Raw genomic sequence first — 22,493 nt, 5'->3', positions numbered from 1 at the left:
CTCACAGAGTTGTTATAACCACCACCAAATGTGATAACATATATAAAGTGTTTTGTAGACTTTAAGGTATAAGAAAAATGCTAATTATTATGAGCTTCCCATCTCTCAGTGGAGACCACCATCATCATTTCTTAACTTGAAGTCCATGAACTTGTTTGTTTTATAAAAATCTTTGGATAACTATTTTTCAGTATAATTGGTCTCCTATTTACACCTATATATTTAATTTTACAATTGTATTTAGGGTCTGGAGTCAGGAAGACTCCGCTTCCTGAGTTCAAATCTGGCCTCAGACACTTACTAGCTGTGTGACCCTGGGCAAGTCACTTTACCCTGTTTACCTCAGTTTTCTCATCTGCAAAATGAACTGGAGAAGGAAATAGCAAACCATTTCCTCAGTGAGGAAATTTGTCATTGGCAAACCTCCAGTATCTTTGCCAAGAGAACCCCAAAGGGGGTCATGAAGAGTCAGATATAACTGAAAAATGACTCAACAACAAAATTCTATTTATGCATTTAAATATGTGGATTTGAGAAAGGGTTCATAAACAGTTCATAGACTGTCCAAAGGGTCTATGACTCAGAGAAGGTTAAGAACTTCTGCTCTGTGGTATGCAAGTAAAAGCTCAAGCTGTTAAATGCCCAGCCACCCAAACTCACTTTATTAGCTGTGTGACCTTGGGAAAGTCTTGGCATCTCCAAGACTATTTTCTCTTCTCTAAAATGGGAATAATAATTCCTCTGCCTCCCTTACAGGGTGATGCGAAAGCACTTTGCAGGCTATTATTTTCCTATTATTCCTCCTTTCATAGGTGGATGAAGGTTAGCAAAATTAATAAGAATAGCAGCTCACAATTATAGTTTTAACATTTGTTCATAATAATCCTATCAGGTAGTGTGAAGAAGTTGACCCATTTTACAGATGGGCGATACTGAGGCTCAGATAAGTCACACAGCTAGTAAGAGACCTGGAGCTTGGACCCAATTCCACTCCAAATCTGGTTCTTTCCCCATCATACAAAGGACTGAAAGAAAAAAGAAGTAGAGGCCTTAGAAATTCTTCGTTCGTTAATAATCCCAACTGATGGCTCCATAGGAACAGCTGGGTGGGAGAGGGAAGAGGTAGCCTGTTAATTCCACTCCAACTTACATCTTTGTTCATGGGGGCTGGGTAAATATTTCTGCAGCCTGGTCCTGAAGTCAGAAGAGGGTCCAGGCTCCTGGCCTTCTCCTGGCCAGGCCTTGTTGAGGGAGGAGTGAACAGACGTCCCATCTCACTTCTAGTGGGGACACTGTATAGTACTAAACACCCACAGCCAGATGCTTCTGAAACATTGACTCCGAGTGCTCTCAAGGCCTTTACTGCAGACAGTTGGGATGGGAAGAGAGGCACTGATCTATCTAGCTAGCAGGGTATTGCCCTAGAAGTATAAGAAGCTTTCCCCCCTGAATCTGGGAATCAACTGCTCAGATAGGCTTAAGGCAAGATAGTCCCTCCCTACAGCATAATGTCAGATGAAAAGAGCTCTCAAGGAGAAATCTTGCTGGCTGAATCCCTGAGGTATTTTCTTTTTGAAAATGTATTTTTATTCTGAACTTTACACTAAATAAAATGGACATTTCTATATACATAGTAGAACAGAAAAAGGTTTGTACATGGAATTGTACACCTCTATTTTGCATAGCTTGCTTTTCTTTTTTAAGTAAATAATAATTTCAACCTGTAAAACAATATACAACAATAGCTTTCAATATGTACAAACTATACAACAATATATACAACTTATAATAAATTAATAAAGAAAAAAATTTTTAAAAAAATATATACAACTTATGTAAACAATAGATTTCAAAGCTGTTCTGCTTCTCTGTGCTTCCTTTTGGCTATCCTGTATTTTTTTTTAAAAAGATTCCTCAATGACCATTTTATTTCTTTTCTTGTTGCTGTATTCTCCTGTCCTATTATCTTGAATTGGGTTGAGGGTGGGAGTTGCGGGGGGGGGGGGTAGAGAAAAACAAAGCTTTTGTAACAAATATGCATAGTCAAGTAAAATTAATTCCCACAAAGGCTGTGTCCAAAAATGCAAGTTTTTTTTTCTGCATTTTGAGTCCTATTTATCTTTTCCATTACAAATTCCCAAGATTTCCCCTCCAAAGTCTGGGCCTCAGAGTAGGATGCTTCACCAGTCTTAGTCCAAGAACCCCGAGACCTTGGAAAATGGGGAGAGGAGCCTCTCTCTGCATCCCCCCCACTCAGAGCCTTTTCCTTTCCCCCCAAAACATCTAATACACACTCAAGGGGTTGGCTAAAGTGCATCAACATTTTAAAGCAAGATATAAGTGTGAATTATTATTGTAATTTTTATTTCTGTTTAGGTACATGAGGACCAAAAGCCACAACCTGCAGTATAGGCAAAGCTACAAATGAAAGCATTCGATGTCTATTCTGTGTAAAGCTCTGCTAGAGGTCTAGGTTCCCATTATTTAAATAGTTTGGCCAAGGTTTCAAGCATGAATCAGTCTTTTCTGGGCACTCACTGTTTTACCCTTCTTTCCAGGGGCTCCCCACTGACTCTGAGGGTCTCTTGTCATTTCTTGCTAATTCTAGGCCATGGCCAGGGTTACTCCTCTCCATTCCCTTGGTTCAAGAAAGAGCAGGGCTTTTTTTCTGTCTGAGTTCTTGAGTCCAATCATCAGCTTCAAGAAGAATCTGCTTCCTCAATAGTCACCTGAACCCCAATTCAGCTGCTGTTGTGTGGACTCCACTTCCTCTCCCCACCCCAGGAATTTGCTGAACTAATCTCTCTTCTGAACAGGACTCTGTTCAGCTGTCCTGAAATGCCCCCACCAATCTCCATTAGCCCATCGAGGGACTCTTAAATGTTCCATTCCCTTATCTTTTAAAAGCATCACTTTATGAGCCATGAGCCCCTCGAGAGCCAGTTCTGTCTTCTGTCTCTCTTTATATTCCCAGTGCTTAGCACAGTCCCTGGCACACAGTAGGCATTTAATAAATGCTTGTTGGCTAACTGACTAAGAAGTTTATCCAACCTCCCAACAGGGATACACACACTGCCCTCCCTAAGGGAGTCACCTCTCCAACCTCTATCTGACAGTGCTTCTTTTCTGATAAATATTATAATCATCTACTTCTCTACTTTCTCCAGCCCAAGACAGACTGAATGGATATATTTAGGGAATATCTTTTGTTTTATTGGCCACACAATCTCATAGAGGGAGAGAGAGGGTTACCTAGCCCTTTCTTTTTTAAAAAATTTAATTTACTTATTTACTTTTAGTAAATAACTGTTTAACATTCAGTTCCACAATCCCTTGAGTTCCAAATTTTCTCTTCTTCCCTCTCCTCCCCTCTTCCCTGCCGTGGCTGCATGCAATCCGATATAGGTTCTACAAATACCTTCGCCTTAAACATTAGTCAAGTTGTAAAGAAGAATTATAACCAATGGAGTGAACAACGAGAAAGAAGGAACAAAACAAAACAAAACAAAATACAAAAGAGAGCAAATAGTTTGCTGCAATCTGCATTCACTCTGCCATTCTTTTCTGCAAATGTGTATATCCCTTTCCTCATGAGTCCCTTGGAGTTTTCTTATAACCTTGCATTGCTGAGAGGAGCCCAGTCCATCCAAGTTAGTCAGCACAGATACAATGTGTCTGTAATTGTGTACAAAGTTCTGGTTCTGCTCTCTTCACTCAGCATCAGATTATATAAGTCTCTCCATTACCTAGCCCTTTCACAGGGCCCTTCTACCATAACTCATCCAAGCAAGGGATGTCTCTGCACTCAATAGACTCTCACCTCACCAGGAGAATCTGATCATCTTCACATTTCAAGATAGTAAACAGTCAATAAACATTTATTAAGCTTGTACTATTTGTGCCAAATAACTGCTCCCCCACCCCACACATATCACCCTCACCAGTCCTGCCAGGATGTTTTTTACCCTCACATTTCCTCTAAGTCATGGCTCTTATCCACTTTCTCCTACACCCCTAGTTCCTACACTACTTCTCTTTCCAGATCTCCTCTTGGGCTCTATTGTTTAGCCTTCCCTGCCTGAGTTTCTGATCCTGACTCTCCCAATTCTCTACTAGGCCATCTGGATCTCACATCCAGGAAATATTCAGGGAGGTCAAACACCTTTTTCATTTCCATTATCCCCTAACATCCTTAAGGAGAGAAGATGGGGCTACAGCTGAGGTTCTCCTGGGACAACATGATTAAAAAAACAAACAAACTAGTGATTCCCTGTCTCCCATAGCTTGCTGGACCTGTCTCTTCCCTGTACCACCCTGCCCCCACCACAAACACACACACACACACACACACACACACACACACACACACACACACACACACACCTAGGATGGGTCAGCCTGCAGAAACAACCTGATATGCTTTCTCTCCACATACCCCTTCCCACCTCCCTATTTACACGGGCTCATTATGTCTCTCCTGTAACATACTGAGGACCTCACCTGCCCATGTACCATCTCCAAAAGTCGTGCTGGTGATGGGTTCCCAGGCTCTCTGACCCCCCAGATCTCTGTGGACTGGGTCAGGCTCAGGATATCACTGTCCCTGGGAAGCGCCAGCCTTTCTTGGGAAGAAGGGACCTTCTAGCAGGCACAGCAGGGCGTCTGATATGTCCCGTGATTGTCTCATCTGAGTACCAGCCCTGGGGGATTAGGGACGGATTGCTCTGAAAGCCTTCCCATCCCTCCCCCACCCCCTCCCCCAGCACTGGTGGTACTGTGCATTCCCATCTGGCAGCCTCCTGGCAGGTCACCAAGGAGGGATCATTGGGAGTTGGACCTAGCCCCGGGAGGGGAGGGTTCTCCTAGTAGGGCTGTCCCAATCCCTAATCCCAGCTAGTTGGACTAGGAACTCAGCCAGCACAGGGATGAATAAATGTGATAATCAGTCATTCCTGACTCAGGTGGGGGCAGTAATGCTATTGCCATGGACACATGTATAGGTACCACTCACAGACATAATTTTTTCTCCCAGCTAACAGAACACACACACAAGTGTAAATGCATGTGCAAAAACTTACACTTTCACACACACACATACTCATATTTATGACCCAGTAGTACACTGGTACAGGAACATGTGCACATTCACACTCAAACCCCTACAAACACTGACATATATACACCTGTGATTCCCTTTGCACAAACTACATCATCAATCAATCCACAAGCATTTATTAAGCCCTTATTATATGTTGGTAGCTACACTAGGGGCTGAGGATACCAATACAAATCCCTACCCTCAAAGAGCTGACTCCATACCATCGAATGGAGTGCACCCTGGAAGGGACCATCTAATCTGGGGGTTCTTATATCTTGTTCTGTGCAATGAACCCCTCTGGCAGAGTAGGAACCCCTTTTCAGAACCATGTTTTTTTAATGCATAAAATGAAATTCAGAGGATTTTAAAGGAAATCAATTATGTTGAAACAAAATTATCATAATATTTTAAAAAGAAAATTCATAGACCCCGAGTTAACAACCTCTGCTCCGGAATAAGCCTTTCATTTTATAGATGAGGAAACTGAGGGCCCAGGAGGTTAAGTAACTTCCCCGAGGTCATATAGGTGGCAAGCATCAGAGATTACATTTGACCTCAAGTCCTTTGACTAAACAACCAACATTCTTTCTACCATACCACGTGGTCTCAAAACTTTTAAGGGCTGCCCATGGTTATATCTCTTACATCCACCCCCCCTTTTTATATGTTCATTGCCATCACACTAGGATATGTCCTCATTATCTAGATCAGCAGCTCTCAAAGTATAGTCCAGGGACCCCTGGGAGCCCCTGAAACCCTTTCAGGGGGTCCATAAGATCAAAACTATTTTTTTATAATAATACTAACATGCTTTTATTTCCAAATTGATAACTGCTGATAGATAGAAATCATGTAAACAAAAGTTCTTTGGATAGTCCTCAATAATTTTTAAGAGTATAAAGGGCTTCTAAGACCATAAAGTTTGTGAAATGCTGACCCAGACTACTGAAATAGTTTCATAAGAGTTATTCCTGCTACCACCCTCTACCAGCTCCGATCTGCCTTTGGTACCGCTATCAGACACATCTTCCTTACCCAGGAATGACAGCTCTGATCCCCCACAATAGGGGACCCCTTTACCTTTCCAGCCTTATCTCACATTACTCCCCTCCAAGCACTGTATGTTCTAGCTTCCCCAAATTACTCTCCCTCCCTCCTCTCTCAGCTTCCAAACATACTCCATTCTCCCATCTCTGTTCCTTTTTTCTGGCTATTCCCTGTACCTGGGAGGGATATCTGCCCTTTCCCTCTTTACCTGCTAAATTCCTATGTATCCTTTGAAGATCTGCTCAAATGTTACCTCCTAAAGGAAGCCTTTCCTTATTCTCCTGAGAAAGGCTTTTCTTCTCACCACCTCTACTCCATCTCTTCCTTCCCTCCTACCTTTTTTGGTTAACTCACATATCCTATAATCTTGTATGTTATAGTTACCTCTTGGGGCTACCTTTTTGCACCATATATGTGATTTCATTGGTATAGAGAACTCCCAGTGAGGAAATTCCTTCCACCAATGCAGATCACCACCTACTCTTCAAACTATACATCCTTAGAGAGTTTCCTGGAACACTGAGAAAGAAATTGTGACATCTAGGTTCACACAGACTGTAAGCATCAGAGACAAGAATTGAATTCAGAGCATCCTGACCCCACTTTCTACCTGTCCTACCCTTCTGACTTAACTGTCAACTCTTTGATGTTAGGGATTATCTCTTAGTCAAGCTGAGCACAGCACTTTGCATACACTAGGTGCTTAGTAAATGTCTGTTGTATTATGCTTGGGAGCCATGGGATGGTTTTAGGATCATGGGATCATTGGTTTAAAGCTGAAAGTGACCTTAAAGGCCTTCTAATCCAATCCTCACCTGTTATAGGTGAGGAATCTGAGACCCAGAGAGATTAAGTGACTTCTGACTGACTCCAGCAAATCAGTGTGACCCCAAGTCTCCTACTAAAATCAAGACTTCCAGGAGACAGCTAGCTGCCTAGTCTACCCACATTCCTTAGACCCCAAGATTTCTCTTAACTAGAGAATGTGAAAGCTGAAAGAAACCTCAGAGAGCATCTAACCCAACCTCCTCCTCTCACAAATGGGTAAACCAAGGTCCAGAGAAGTCAACCAGTTTACCCAAAGTCACACAATTAGTGAAGCAGCAGAGCCAGAACTAGAACCCAGGTCTCCTGACACCCAATCCAGTGTTCTGATACCTAGTCCATACCAGGCTGAGGCTGGAATCACAGCCTCATTTTGAGCCTCTCAGGAGATTAGCTTTCCCTGCCCTGCACCAGGCCCTGTACAGCAAAGCAGTTTCAGAGAAGAAGCAAGGAAGACCAACATACAATTTTCTCTGCCTCTCGGGCCTTCATCAGGACGTTTCCAACCAGCAGAAGAAACTCTAAGTAGCCAGTAGAGGGGGCCAGGAGTCCACAGAATTAGGTGAAGCTAGGTAGCCAAGGGAAGAAAGTGGCCAAGTTGGGCAGACTGGGATTTTCAGGCCTCTATAATGAACTTCCCACAACAGATCCACAGGACCAGTCATCCAGTTCTGCACTTGAGGTCCCAGCCAGGGACTCCGGCCTTATATACAGAGAGTGAGCAAGATTACGTTGACTGTCAGTATCCTCCAGTTCAAGAAGGAGCAGGGAGATAAGAGCTGCTGGTTGGTATCTTTGAGTTCCCTGCTGCCAAAAAATAGGGTGGGGGCAGGGGGTACATGGGGAAACCCAAGGAAATCACCCTGTACCCATGATGACCTAGACATGTGAGTCATAAGCTCTATGAAAACCTAATAAATATTTGTCTTTAATGATGACTTGGGGTATCGGAGCTCAAGGAGCTGGGTTAAAGTTAGTTTATACAGAAGAACTGTAGGCTAGAGCTTGGGGGAGGGGAGGTGTAGGAGAGAGAAGAATGCCCAGAAAACTGCCTTAGCTTTAAATCCAGAGGTCTTAATCCAGAGGCCACAGATGAATTTCTTTTTTTTTTTTGTCTTTAGATAATTTTTATTAATTTGTTTGTTTCCTTTTAGTTTACAAGATTCAATTCCACAATTCCTTGAGTTTCACATTTTGTCCCCCTCCCTCCTCTCTCCCCTCACTGCAGCATACAGTCAAGTATAGGATCTGTAAATACTTGCACATTAGACATTACACAGATGAATTTCAAAAAGTGTATGAAGCTGCATGGGAAAAAGATTACATCTTTATTTCAATATAACTGGTTTCCTTTGTAATACTACATATTTTATTTTATGCATCAAAACATGATTCGGAGAAGTGGTTCACAAAAGGGATTAAGGATCCCTAGGTTAGATGTATGCTACAAATTCATCTAAAAGGCAGATATTTACATAAACAGTCATGAGCAGCAATGACTGCAGCAAGTTCACCCAGATCAACACACACTTATTTAGTGTGTCCATGCTCTGGGCTAGGATGCTATGGGAACTACAAAAGCATACATAAGACACAGTCCCTACCTTCACAGCTGAATTAGAAAGAAAAGACACAAACACAGAAAAAGAATTACACATCAATAGCAGGAAAGATGACAAAAGAAATACCACAAGGTGATCTATGAGGTTAATCATCAGGACCTGTGTGTGCTAGGACCATAGCCTCATGGGATTTGCAGTTGACCTTAGAGCTCATCTAATCCAGGGGTTCTTAACCTTTTTGGTGTTGGTAAAGTCTGTGGACTCCTTCTCGGAGTGATATTTTTAAATGCATAAAATAAATGACATAAAGTTATCAAGAAAGCAATTATATTATAATTAAGATATGTTTTTTTCCCATCCAAATTCAGAGGCCCCCTGAAATCTATATATGAACTCCTAAGGTGGGGTCTCAGATTAGGAACCCCTAGCTAAAGTACTTCAAAGAAGACCACAGGTTCTAGTCTTGGCTCTTCTACGTACACATTAGAAAATGTTTCCTTGACATGCCATAAATTCAATTTAAGTGCTTGGTGCTGGAGGTAACAAAGTTTAGATAAGGCAAGGATGTCTGGCGTTATGGAGCTTACAGTCTAGTGGGGAGGGGGATATGCAGATAACTACAATACACAATATCATGAAAATTAGATTGGTACAAAAAACGCCATGTGAAAGTCAGAGGAAAATGGTCCTTGCTGATAACAGGGACCAGTGAAGTCTTGAAAGAAGTCTTGGGGTGGGGAGTGGAAGAGTGGGAGAGTGGGAGAAAGGAATAAGCATTTATATAACACCTACCATGTACTAGGCATTGTGCTAAAAAAAAATCTTTACAAAATATTATCTCATTTGATCCTCACAACAGCCCTGCAAAGTAGGTGGTGTTATTAATTCCCATTTTACTATTAAGGAAATTAAGGCAGACAGATTAAATGACTTGCCCAGGGTAACACAGCTAGTAAGTGTCTGAGGAATTGAACTCAGATCTCCCTGACTCTAGGTCCAGTGGGTTGTCCACTGAGCTACCTAGCTTCCTGATTAAGAGGGAAGTCAGAGGAGGGCAACATCCTCTCCCCCCACCTCCTACATCCTGCTTTTTTTCAGGTCCTGCAAAACAGCTGTTACCTTTAACCTTTCTTCTTAAGTGAAAGGAGGCAACAGCTTTGGAAAATGATGGAAGGGCGGAATGAGGAATCTCAGGGAATCTCTGCAGTCAGAGACCTTGCTCACTATGCCAAGAACATACTTTAGGCATTTTTAGGATTCCTAATCATCAGCCTAGCCTATAGTATGTCAGTCAAATGCCCTGGGGAGTATTTCCAGCCTCCCCTAGGGTCTTACCATCACCCCAGTTTGGAAGTCTCAGTTCCACCCCAGGGAGGACTTTCTGCTCAGCACATTTACCTAGCAGCAGGTGGGAGAGAGAAATCAACATCTGCTAAAAGGGGAAGGAAGAAATCGGGTAAAGACTAGCAGACAGTCTGACAGGAGAGAGAACAGCATCCTTAGCCTTACATTTCTCTCCATTGCTCTGTTCTCTTCTTGAGTATAACAGAAAAGTTCTGGACTTTGAATGAAGGGAAACCATGACCCAACTTCCTCCTCTGAGTGATGCCTACTAGCTTTGTGACCAGTGGAAAGTCACTTGACTACTCTGAAATTCCATTCCCTCATCCTCCATGGATAATTATAGAGCCTACCTCACAAGGTTGTTATAAGGATTAAATGAGGTGATATACCTTCAAGAGTTTTACAAGTTTTAAAGTGACATAGAAATGTTGGCTATTACTTTTCTTTCAGACCCAGAAAAAGATCTAAAATACAAGGTAATAGAATCTCTTGCCCCTGAGTCAGGGATTCTGTATATGCTGAGTAGAGAAACTCTACACAGAGCAGCTCTGTCTTCTGGATACTGATCCCATACAATAGGTCTTCAATCAACATCTGTTGAATGGATGGATGAATGAATGAATGAATAACGAAAGAAAGAAATTAATACCAGGGTTCAAAGTGGGCAGAACAAAGTCATTCCCACCAATGTCTTCCCTGTGGACTCAAAGGCAACAGTAAAATGACTAACTTTGAGTCTTGAGAATTCTGATCAATGCAATGACCAACAATAATTCCAGAGGACTGATGATGAAGCCAGCTGCCCACCTCCTGATGGAGAGCTGATGGACTCAAGGTGCTGAAAGGAGGTACACATTTTCAGACATAAGATGATGTGAGCATTTGTTTTGTTTGACTATGTGTATTTGTTATAAGGGTTTTCTTTTTTTCCAGTAGGGGAGGGGAAGGTGGGAAAAGAGGAAAAGAATACTTGTTAATTGAAAAAAAATTAAAATAAAGAAAATATGAAAAGAAAAACATAAGTCTATATAAGAGTAAATTCTTCCTTGGGGGCAGACAGGGAAGCAGTTGGGGCAGGGCCCTCAAAGAGGAGGCTTAGTGGCCCTGTTGAGTAATATACTCTCTGGAAGTTAGGGGGCTCTCCAACCACTAAAAGAGGTTTAAATGCTTCTTGATTGACTACAAGTTAGGTTTAAACTGTCCTGAAGTTTCTTCTTCTATAAAACTCTTCTCTCTTTTGGAATGTTCAGACATTGGAATTGTTCAGACAAAGCACATGGCCTCCACAACATGGCATTGTCTCAGAGATGTGACTGAATTTTAATAAAATTATACTGGCTATTGGAAGTTACTGCAGCTTCCACATATCTCACTTACCAGAAAGTGAGAACTAACAAAACAAATGGGCTTCTCTCCACCTCAGAACGGAACATTAGAGAGACCCCTGAGACAAGGCAGAGTGACACAGAAACAGAGAATCAGAAAAGTGGGATCTGAAATTCACCTCTGCTATTTAGTACCTGTATGACTAATACTTCATCTCTATTGGCCATAGTTTCCCCATCGATAAAATGAAGGGTCTGGAATAGATTTAATTCAGCCTTTAAGAACCTATCTACTATACGTTAGAAACTGTTAGGCTCTGGATACTGAGGGGGGAAAAGCCAATTACCCAAGAAGACGACATTCTATTAGCTCCTCAACTCTAAACTGTATGAAATGATAACCTTCTCTACTGCAATGTTTTGTACACAGCAGGCACTTAATAAATGTTTGATTATATCTTCCTAGCAATATTATCATTCTCCACTCACAATCTTCTGGCTTCTCTCACATTTGTTGCATTTCTATTTTCTTTATTTTGCTAATATTTCACTTCTCTTTCAGCCTTTCCCCCCACCCCCATCTGTATGATTTTGGGCAAATCCCTCCTTGGGCCTCAGTTTCCTTATCTGTAAAATGAAGAGGTTCGACTAGAAGACCTCTGAGGTCCCTTCCAGCTCTGGCAGTATGATCTTATTATGTGCCTCTTTTTCTTCCATTTTGACTTTGTTATCCCTTCCATTCTTTCCTCTCTTCTCTCCCCACCTCTCCCTCATTTCCTGTCTGTTTTTCCCTTCCTTTTTCTTTCTCATTTTCAACAATACACCAGAACACAAGCCGTCGTTGGGAGTGGGGAGGGGAGGAAAGGAAGCACAGTCTGTAGGAGAGAATGGTATCCAAAGTTGCTAAATTTAGTTGTTGAGAACAGGACAGCCTGGAACTCCAGGAGCCTGGACGGAAGCAAGAAAATCTGCCACCCAAGATTCCTCCTTCAAAGGCCGGGGAATTCACATAATAAAAGTGAAAATCAATATCCTTCCTTTTTGTTGACAAATGTAACTAACAAAAGTGGAAAGATACATAGTATCAGTGGCAACCCTTCTCAGGTTGTTTTGCATAACTGTTTCAGGGTATGTACTTTTGAGAGGAGTTTGCTGGGTTATGTTTTCTGCCTGTACTTACACTGTATAGATCAACCCCCCCTTTTTTTAAGGAATAAAAATGTTGGGTTTGCCTTTAACTCTCCTCTCTACCTAGCTGATCCACGAAAGTCAATATTCATTATTTTCTCTCTTTCTTACAGAGACATCTTTCAGATCTTATGGATCTTTTCAGATCTGCCTGTATGGAATCTCATAGGATACTCACTAGATGTGGAGCTGGAAGAGATCTCAAAGGCCCTCATGCTCATTCTACAGATGAGGAAACTGAGGTATTTGGCTAGTGAAACACAAGCAGAAACGCTTAGAGGCAGAATTTGAACCCAGGTCCTCTGACTTTCGAGCCAGTGTTTTTTCTACCGTGCCGTGCTTACACAACCAAATTTAATTTAACAGACATTCACTATGTACATGGCCCTGTGCTAGGCACTAAGGATACAAGGAGAAACAGAATGGTTTTTGTCCTGAAGGAACAAAATGGGGGCCAAGGAGAAAATAACATGTATACAGATAAGTAAATCTGAACCTCTCTTCCCCACCCAAAGAGATCCAGCATGGAATCACATATCCTTCAGAGTGAATTAGGACAAGGGTACCAAGGCTTCCTGGAAGAATACAGGGAACCCTATCTATGCATGACCCAACACAGACAGGTCCAAACCATAGGGTGGTAGGGAAGCTTATACTTTGTGGCTTCTGACTAGAGGCATACAGGGAGAACTGTATATACAAATGTGTCTTGGGCAGAACTCTCTGTGTGGAAGTCCTTCTCGAGTAAGTGTGAGGGTGGGTAGGTGGGTGGGTGTAACACTGACACGATACCAGAGACTGTTCCATAGAAACAGTCACTCACTTGAGTTAGCAGAGGCAAAGCAAAATTTATGCCAGGCAGGGGGAAAAGATCCTTGATTTCACGTACTTCACATTCATGGCAACTGCCATAGGATGGGCTGGTAAAAAGCCAAGGACCCAGGGAGGAAGCCAGATTTCCTTTCCTGGAGGTCTTTAAGAAAAAGAGAGAAATCTTTCCCTCAACATCATTTTCTTGGAATCATGTAGAATGGCCTTGTCTGGAGACAGGGGACTGAACAAGATGACCTTTATGGAGTCCTAACCCAGCATCTCTGCTTTTGATCACAGGTTATCTTTGTGCTAGAGGCACTATCAAAGGGGCTTGTCTGGCAAGTCTTAGAGTTTGGCCAGGGGATAGATCTACAATGCCATCCATCCCCCAAGGAATTAACAGAACGGAACAGAGCCCAGATTATGTGCAAGGCTGAAGCCGTCTTTCTCAGGCTATGGAGAAACCTTATGTAATGGAGTTAACGTTACAGGCAGTTGTCTTTCTAGGACAGGGTTCGCCTTTCCAGCAGCCCTAAGGAGGCCTCTTAGTCACAATATCGCCTTGGATCTAATTCTGCTTTTTTTTTCTATGAGACTCACTAAATTATTCACCAAATGTGAAGGCAGCCCTTGGTTTGGGGTAGAGGGTTCAGGCAGTGGGCTATAAAGAGAAGAAGATGGAGACTCAATGTGTCCTCATTCAGATCTCTAGCAGCTAGACGGTCAGGGAGGGTAAAGGGAAGCAAAGAAACAAGGAGTGTCTTGGTCAGCTTGTCAAGGATGCGAAAAACTCTAGCAACTGACAAGTTAATGGCAGCAACTCCCTAGAAATCAATCTCACCCCCTGCTGAGTCCCCAGCTCTCTGCTGTGGATTCGTTGAGGGCCTACTATTCTTGGAAGCTGAGCTCACCACCTTTCAATGAAACTTAGGGAATTCCTTGGTTTCCCAGGGGACTAGAAAGCCTTATATATGTGTGTCCATCTTTGTTTCTATTTCAAGTCACTCTTCCCCTCTGAGCATAAATAAAGTCCAACCATAGTTTATACAAAAAAGCAGGGGCGGGGGAGGCGAGAGAAGTCAGGATCAGGTTCGTGATACTGTATTTCCATTGCCTCATCAGGCAGCAGAAGGGCTGAGGGTCACATTTCACTTCTCAGGGATGTGGCCAGATCCAGGGAGGAATTTGCCTTGGTGACCAGGAGTATTGAGTTAACTCCCACAGCCCCCACCTACCCTGCCAGACCAGGCTCCTCTCAGTCTGAAACCCAATGCCAGAGAACTCCTTCATCCCTGGCTGCTACTCGTTCTGGCATAGAGAGGTCTGACACCTGAGACTCCAGTATGCCTTCCTCCCAGGCAAAGAGAGTTAGGGGGGTGGTGAGGGAACCAAAGCCAAAATGGATGAAACCCTGGAGAGGAGACTAGAAGACTAATTCAGCAGCTCTCCTCTGTGTTTGGAGGCTTCACCTCCAAATCTCTACTATTATTGTTAGCCAGGGTAGCCTTTGCTGAAAAAGCATTGCCTAAGAGATAAGAAGTCAGGTAGGAAAAAGGCCTGGATCAAAACTCCCTCCAGGCCAGGTCCCTGGGAACATTCACTTAGAGACTCACTGTACCTTAAGTTCCCCCCTTCAAAACTCCTTGGAAACTATACTTGTGTAGGGGGAAAAGAAGGAAGGAGAAAGGAAAGAAGGAAGAAAGAAAGGAAGGAAGGAGTATTTAATCACCTACTATGTACCAGTTACTTTCCTGTAAGTGCTTTACAAATACTATATCATTTGACATAGTATTTGAATGAGTGGTGGGAAGTGAGTCTTCTAAAAAGAATCCAGAACAATAAAGAACAGAAAGAGGGATGGCACAGGGGAAGAGAGGAATGCAGCCTAATTTTAGAGGCTTGGTTGAATAGGAAGTATGCATCCTCATGGGAATGGACAATAGGGATAGAGAATGGATCTGTGATTTCATTAATACAGGGAACTCCCTGGACAAGGAAGCTCCGTCTACCACCTTCACAGTTTTATAGCCTTTGAAAGTTGCTTAGAGCACTGAGATAGATGTTATATAACTTTCCCAAGGACACACAGCCAGGATGCCATATGCAAGATTTGAACCCAGGTCTGGGAATAACTTAAAAATAGGTTATCCTCATAAAACAAGAACAAATTTAATGAAGTCAAAAGAGCTGTTTATGATGTTCAAAGTTTATCTATTTGGGGAAGGGACAGTTTTGCATTTTCTAAGGTCTCTTCTGGTACAATCTTCAACTGAAGCATGAGGGGCACTATTTAGATTAAGGAGGAACTTCCTGACTGTGAGGGGCATTAGATCTCAAAAGGGCAGACTGCAGTACTGGAGCCTGAAGGCCTCTGGGAATTGGAGGAGCTTTTAATCACTAATGAATAAGAATCCCTGGCAGATCAAAGGAAGTGCTCCTCCCTAGCTAGTCAGAGCAGGGCACTGCCAAGGAAGGTTGCCTAGTGGGCCATGCTGGATGCTGCTCTCCTGGTTCTGTCTGAAGAAACCAAAAGGTTCCAGAATGGAAAAGCAGGTCACCCATTAGACACAGGACAGGAAGGAGGAAGGAACTTGTCTCCTCTAGCTTCTCAAAGAGAAGGTATTAGGATGTGTGTGTGTGTATTTGTGATAAACATGAAAGTACTTACACACAGTTATACTTACAGCACAGTGCATGTCTATATGTGTACATATAGTAGCTGAGGCTGATGCCTACTTAAGTTGCTTAATAAGCAACTTGGCCTTTTGGTTTTGGATGCTATAGATGACATATGGCCTGGTCAGACTTGGGTACTGTAATCATTGGTTTTTCCACAGTTACCCCCTTCTCCCTCCCATCCCAAACAGAGGAGGATGTTCAAAAGCAGCTCTCATCCCCCATCCCCCACCCAATCGGGCTCTAGACACATAAACAAGCAGGAATCCCTCTGCCCTTGCCAAGATCTTGACTTTTCTTGGCAAGGGCCTCTAACTAGGGGCCTGTCCCTCACTAGCCATCCCTTGTGGTAAATATGGGTGTTTGTTTATGCTAATGCTGTGAGAAAATCTCAATCAGTTGCTAAAGCTGGAAGAGGAAATTAAGAGGCCAGGAAACCTGAGGTCTCTCTCTGTTTACTGATTTACTGATTCCCTACAGTCTCCCTGTATGGGTCCTGGAGATAACATCCTGGTGTGGATGTTAGAAAAAGCCCAGTCAGGGTATCCTAAGCAAGCTCCACCCTCAACTGCCTAGTCCCCTAAGACTGAGACTGATCTCAGCTCCCTTTCAACATTAGGACTTCAAAGGAGATGGTGTAACTTGTGTGCCTGTCTGTCAGCCCCACAGTGTCAATTCTGCCCATGAACCCTTCTCCAGAATGCTTTGGATTTGTATTCCCTAGAGCTACTAGGAATTTTTTTTTCTTCCCTAAGCTACCAGAATTCTGCCCACGGAATTTCATTCATCTTTACTTCAAGTCCCAGAATGGGGCAGTTCATATTTCACAGAGGGGCAAAGCAAGGGTTAGGGGGTTGAGGTTACACTGAACAGGCAAGGAAGAGATGGGATGCAAACTCACAACCTCTGAGCTTGGGATCCTGCTGCATGAGTCTGGTGGGTGCTCAGGCAGAAAAGTCCTTAGCATGGGATGTAGTGGCAGCCAGTAGGGCCCCCACAGATAGTGAAAAGCTCCAACCCAACAAGACAAAGATGAGGAAGAAGGAACGAAAGGGGGTGACAATCTGGTCATGAAGAAGAGGTCTTACAATGGACAGCAGCTAGGGCTCAAAATGTTCCCCAGGCGAAGAGGGGTGCTCAGGGTAGGAAGAGTCAGGGAGCTATATTTTTCCCTACAATGCTTAGGGACAAATGGGAGTACACTTGTTTGTCTACACCTGGGGTGGAAGTGAAGATAAGCTCCATTTCCCAAACCATTTATCCCACCAGGATTTTTATGGAGTCTCCTGGATGGGTACATGAAGTTATTTTGCCCCTAACCTGCCCCTTCCAGCACCTTTAAACTGGACCTAGGTTTCCCCTGTGAGCTGTGTATATCCTACAGTGCCAAGGGTAAGGAGAATTCATGTGGTATCTAGACTCATGGTCCATGTAGCCTGTGGAAAATCCGGTAGACTCCCTGGAATTTGAGCCACTCACTGTGTCTCTCTGAAATTCTGACCTCTTCTCCTAGCTCAGGGTCTCTCGCCTTTTTGGGGTGGGGTAGGGAGGTTGGCTGTAGCTAAGGAGCAAATGGTAGCTGTCGTGGTGGCACGTGGTAATGCAGCATTCCAGCTGGGCCATCTCTGGTCAGGAAGCCAGCTGGTGAAATCGAAACAATGGCAAAGGGTGTAGGGAGCGGGGGAAGCTTATGAATTAAAAATAGATTCTAGTAATAGCCTGGAGACTGGAGAGAGCATGTGCAACTCTCTATTTACGAGCAGAGAAGAATACCTTCTATTCAGGCATAGAGACTACAGGGATTAAACCACCACCACCAGGGCTTCTCACATTAACCAAGTGTCCTCTGGTGCCTGAGGGAAACCAGCTGCTGACAGCAAACCACATTTCCTGAATGGTTCCTTTACCTCTCCTCCCTGTCTCCAACCCCCAGTTTTTATTCTAGGTGGGAATATGAGATCAGAGAACCTCCAAGATCATCTAGTCTAACCCCCTCATTTTAGATAAGGGCTCTGAAGCCTGAAGATCCAAGTCACTTTCCCAAAGACACATAGGTAGTTAAAGTAACAGGATTTGAAACCAGGTCCTCTAACTTCAGAACCAGTCTATCCTGACCCCTCTTGACCCCCCAAAATTCTCACTTCATCTTCCTGAAGGAAAAGGTCCAAGCGCTGGAAAAGCTTGTGGAAAGGGCAGCTAAGAGAAGCAGTCACTAATGTCTACAATGAGGAAATAGAAACCTTCCTCCAGTATCTGGTGACACCGACCTCTTTGCCATTCCCAGCACAAGACTCTCTATCTCTTGACTCTGTTCCTTTTCTCTGGCTATCTCCCATGTCTGAAAGGCTCCCCTGCCTCATCCCTGCCTCCTGGCTTCTCTGGCTTTCTTCAAGACTCTGCTTACATCCCACCTTTTGCTGGAAGCCTTCCCCAGTGCGCCCCACTGCTAGTTCCCTCCCTCGAAGATTACCTCCAGTTTACCCTGTAGATGTCTTGTACCTACATATTGTTTTTAAGTTGTCTCTTCCATTGGAACTTGAGGTCCTTGATGGTAGGGACAGCGTTTTTGCCTTTCTTTGTATCTTTAGCTTTTAGCATGGTGCCTGGAACATAGTAAATTCTTTTTTCTTAAAAAACACTATTTATTTATTTATTTTTTGGGGGGTGTGGTTTTTTTTGGGGGGGGAGGGCAATTGGGGTTAAGTGACTTGCCCAAGGTCACATGGCTAGTATGTATTAAGAGTCTGAGACCGCATTTGAACTCAGGTCCTCTTGACTCCAGGGTAAGTGCTCTATTCACTGTGCCACCTAGCCACTCCAACATAGTAAATTCTTGTTGACTAAAAAGGCATCGCAGGTCACAGCCAGGTCTAATGAAAAGACCACAAAGTTGGAGTGTAGAGAATCAGGTCCTAGTCCTGGCTGTGCCTTTTGACAGGTGACCTCAGGTAAGCTGTGAAGCTGCTGGCCTGGTGGCAAAGTACACAGAGCTCTGTACCACTATGAAAACTCCAGAGACTTGACTCTTTTTAAATTTTTTTTTTCTGAGACTTGACTCTTAAGTTGCTAACTATCTCTAGCTCTCAAAATGTCAAGTATCCTAGTCCCCTTCTGCCCTGAAAGGGTTAAAGCTGCTTCCACAAGGGTCCAACTGAAAACCTCATAATAACAGTTTCAATCAAATGTTAGCTATTTGAAAGGACCTGGAAGAACATTCTGTTTAACACCTTCATTTTACAGGTTCAAATTCTTCCTCAGATATTTACTAGCTGTGTGACCCTGAGCAAGTCACTTAATTCAATCATCCAATTCAATAAACATTTATTTATGCGTAACCTCTCTCAGTCACAGTTTCCTCATCCATAAAACATGGACAAGCACCTACCTCCCAGGATTGTGGTGAAGATCAAGTGGGAGAACACATGTGAAGCACTTTGAAATGCTACTTAAATGTTGGCTCTTCTTATCATCTCTTTGAGACGGCGGCCAGGTGGCGCAGTGAATAGACCACTAGCCCTGGAGTCAGGAGGACCTGCATTCAAATCCAGCCTCAGACACTTAACATTTACTAGCTGTGTGAACTTGGGCAAGTCACTTAACCCCAATTGCACTGCCTTCCCCCCTCCAAAAAGCAAAAAAGAAAAGAAAAAGAAAATCAATTTAAGTTCATAAATGTGAAAAGTTAAAAATGACTGACAGATGTAAAATAAAAATAACTCCTACTATCTTAGGTAGGACCCAGAAAATTCAAGAGTCCAGCTGTAAGGGCAAGCTATGTGATCTGGTCAACATCGATGAATGCTGAGCCTTCATTTGAATCCTCCCTCCCTGCCTTACTCTCTCAGGAACAACATGAAGATAAAATGAGACAACAGATGGAAGAGCCTGGCAGGTCAGCTTACCAAACCGTCTAGTATGTCAAGCCTGTCACTAAGAACCCTACTCAATCCTTAGGCCATCCAATTCCTGTGTCTCCAGCAACTCATCCAACAACTGCATTTTCTCCTTACACTCTGCCTTCCATTGCCCTCTGCTTGTCTGGAAAACTTTCCAAATTCTGCTGTATTCAAAAATGAGGAGGTTCAAATTCTCTTTTTATTACAAAACTGAAGTAATATTAGAGTTCCTTACCTGTACCTTAAAAAAAGCATTAGGTATAAACAGTCCTGGATGCATGACCACCAGATGCTCATTAAACTCTGATGTTTTACCATTCGCTACCCTGCCCCCTCTGAAGATCACATAACAATTTCAGTTGATTCATTCACATCCCACCTTTTAGAGTAAGGATCACCAACTTTTTCTGCAAGAATAACTTTTGATTTTCTCCCAAAGGGAGGACAGAGAATTGTGGTATCCAAGTGCCATCCATTGAGAGTTTTGGAGAATGGGACTGGCTGACAGATATTCTCTCTTCCCCACAAGCTAAAGAGTAGTGGGCTTGGTGATCATCCAAACTGGGCTTTGAGATCTACAGGCAGATAGGGATTTACCTGTTAGAGAGCCCTAATCTGAGTAATGAAGGGCCAGGATCACCCATGAATTTCTAGAATAGCTCAGGAGCCAATGGTGGTAAGTCCTACAATGTACAAAATTGGATTGATCCAAAGTACCATGAAGGATTATGTGGGTCTAGAAAATGGAGCTACATTTGTGTTAAAACATTATGGATTCCATTTGCTGGTGCCAGTTTTAGCTGGCATTAACTTTTTCTTCTTTTTTTTTGTTTTTGGCATTAACTTTCTTTCTGAGAGTGTTACTTTGGATTTTCCCTCAAAGGAAGAGAAGAGAATAGTGATATCCAAGTGCCATTTCGGAGGATGGGGCTGGCTGCCAGATATACTCTCTTCCCCACAAGCTAAAGAGTCGTGGGCTTGGTGGAGACTCACACTGGGCTTTGAGATCTATGGCAGATAGAGATCTACCTGTCAGAGAATCCTGATCTGAGGAACCAAGGGCCAAGACAACCCATGGAGTTTCTAGTATAGCTCAAAAGCCAATAGACAGTAGGTTCTATAATTTATAAAACAGGATTATGCTGAAATACCATAAGGAATGGAAACTCTAAAGGCTTAGAAAATGGAACTGTATTGTGTTAAAACATTATGGATGCTATTCTCTGGTGCTGGTTTTTAGCTAACTTGTCACATATATATCTATGGTCACTGAAATTATACAAATGCATTGTAGTTTATGTTGCTATAAAGGTATCAATAGTTTGAGCATGAATCATTCACCTGGGGGCTTATATATTGCAAATATGAAATGCCCAAATTGCTTCCTTTTACCAGTCTCTCAATTTTGCAAATAAGAGTTCTTTATAGTTTCCAAAAGATTTCACTTTCATTGTCTTTTTTGGTTTTACCACTGCACTGTGAGGTAAGCAGGACAGATATAAACATCCCCCTTTGGTAAAAGAAAAAATTAAGATTCCAAAATATTTCACATCAAAATATTCCTTTTCACTCATGGTACCAATGCCTTCATTCATGTACTCATCACCTCTGATCTAGACTATTGTAAAAGCTGCCTGTGTAACTGGTCTCTCTGTCTTCTCCAGTCTCTTCCAAAATAATGTTCATTAAGTAGAGACTGACCATGTCATTCCTGCTCAAAACCCTTCAAAGGCTCACTTTTGTTGCTAGGATCAAATAGCTCCTTAGCCTGGCATTTAAAACCCACCACAAATAGCTCTCATCTACCTTTCTATCCTTATTTCACATTATTCCCCTTCACATACTCTACAATCCAGGCAAACAGGAATTTCTGGCTGTCCCCTAATCTTGCCTTATTTTCTCTAGTCTTTGTGCATTCATGCAGACTATCCTTCACGTCTAGAACCTACTTCCCCCACTTCTGAGATTCTTTTCTCCCTTCATGGTTTAGTTCAGGTGCCACTTGATCCACAAAACCTTCCTTGATCAGTTGAAAGTGATCTCTCCCTCCTCAAATTTTCTTACATTATTCTGTCTGGATCTGTCTTTCGTCTTTAGCATTTTGAACTTTGTATCACACTTACTTGTGTTTAGGTCACTGCCCCACTATTAGTTTGTAAACATCCTGAGACCTGAGTGTATCATTTTTCACCTCTATATCCCCAGTGCCTAACAGCAGATTGTAAGCACTTAATGAATGCCTATTGAATCAAACTAAATCAATTAAAGAACTTGGCCAAGGTCACAATTACTAACTGGTATAGTTGGGATGAGAACCCAGCTATCCTGACTCTCAACCAGGGGCTCCTTCAACTGCGTAACTGCCAATCAGCACACTTCATAGCTATTTCCTCCTCCTCATCAGCTGGTCATTCAGGGAGAGCAAACCAACTTTGTCATCAGTCAAAGCAATATGTAATTGGGAAGACAGATATAATACAAAATCATCAACATATACACATGATTTCTTTTCAGAGTCTCCCATTTTGGATAATTCACTCCACTGATTCCTTCCGTCAATGCAGATGATATTTATCTCTGAATAGCATCATTGTTCTGAACCAAAGCAGGTAGGATCCATAGCCCAGGACAGACTTTCTCTACTCCCTCTCCCTTGCAAAACTTCCCTGACTCCTGCCTCGTGCCTCCCCTCCCTCCCCCACTCCCATCCTTATCTTAC

At 42.8% G+C, this 22,493-nt stretch overlaps 1 protein-coding gene and 1 long non-coding RNA gene across 4 annotated transcripts in view; one reads left to right on the top strand and one right to left on the bottom strand.

Annotated features, from left to right (window-relative positions):
- The window catches only part of TMCC2 (transmembrane and coiled-coil domain family 2), a 65,698-nt gene that overhangs the window by 18,617 nt on the left and 24,588 nt on the right, over window positions 1–22,493 (bottom strand). Inside the window, exon 1 of one of the 3 annotated variants that reach the window (XM_069074670.1) lies at window positions 7,436–8,060. The exons of 1 other annotated variant lie outside the window; for it this stretch is intronic. In XM_069074670.1, the coding sequence (XP_068930771.1) occupies window positions 7,436–7,462 (27 nt within the window). In that variant the 5' untranslated portion in view covers window positions 7,463–8,060. Of the gene's footprint in view, window positions 1–4,500; window positions 4,692–7,435; window positions 8,061–22,493 lie in introns of those variants that run through there. One more of the 3 variants, XM_069074671.1, reaches the window with a different exon arrangement.
- Window positions 11,929–22,480, top strand: LOC138151158 (uncharacterized). Its single transcript, XR_011165751.1, has 3 exons — window positions 11,929–12,329; window positions 12,503–12,631; window positions 19,224–22,480. It is a non-coding gene; the product is annotated as an uncharacterized lncRNA (long non-coding RNA).

This window comes from Petaurus breviceps, unplaced genomic scaffold, assembly GCF_028583685.1.
Source record: "Petaurus breviceps papuanus isolate PSGF00001 unplaced genomic scaffold, PetGlider_PUasm1.0 90895, whole genome shotgun sequence".
Classification (NCBI taxonomy): Eukaryota; Metazoa; Chordata; class Mammalia; order Diprotodontia; family Petauridae; genus Petaurus; species Petaurus breviceps.
The sequence above is the reverse complement of the archived record's forward strand: the minus strand, read 5'-3'. Positions and strand labels throughout refer to the sequence as shown.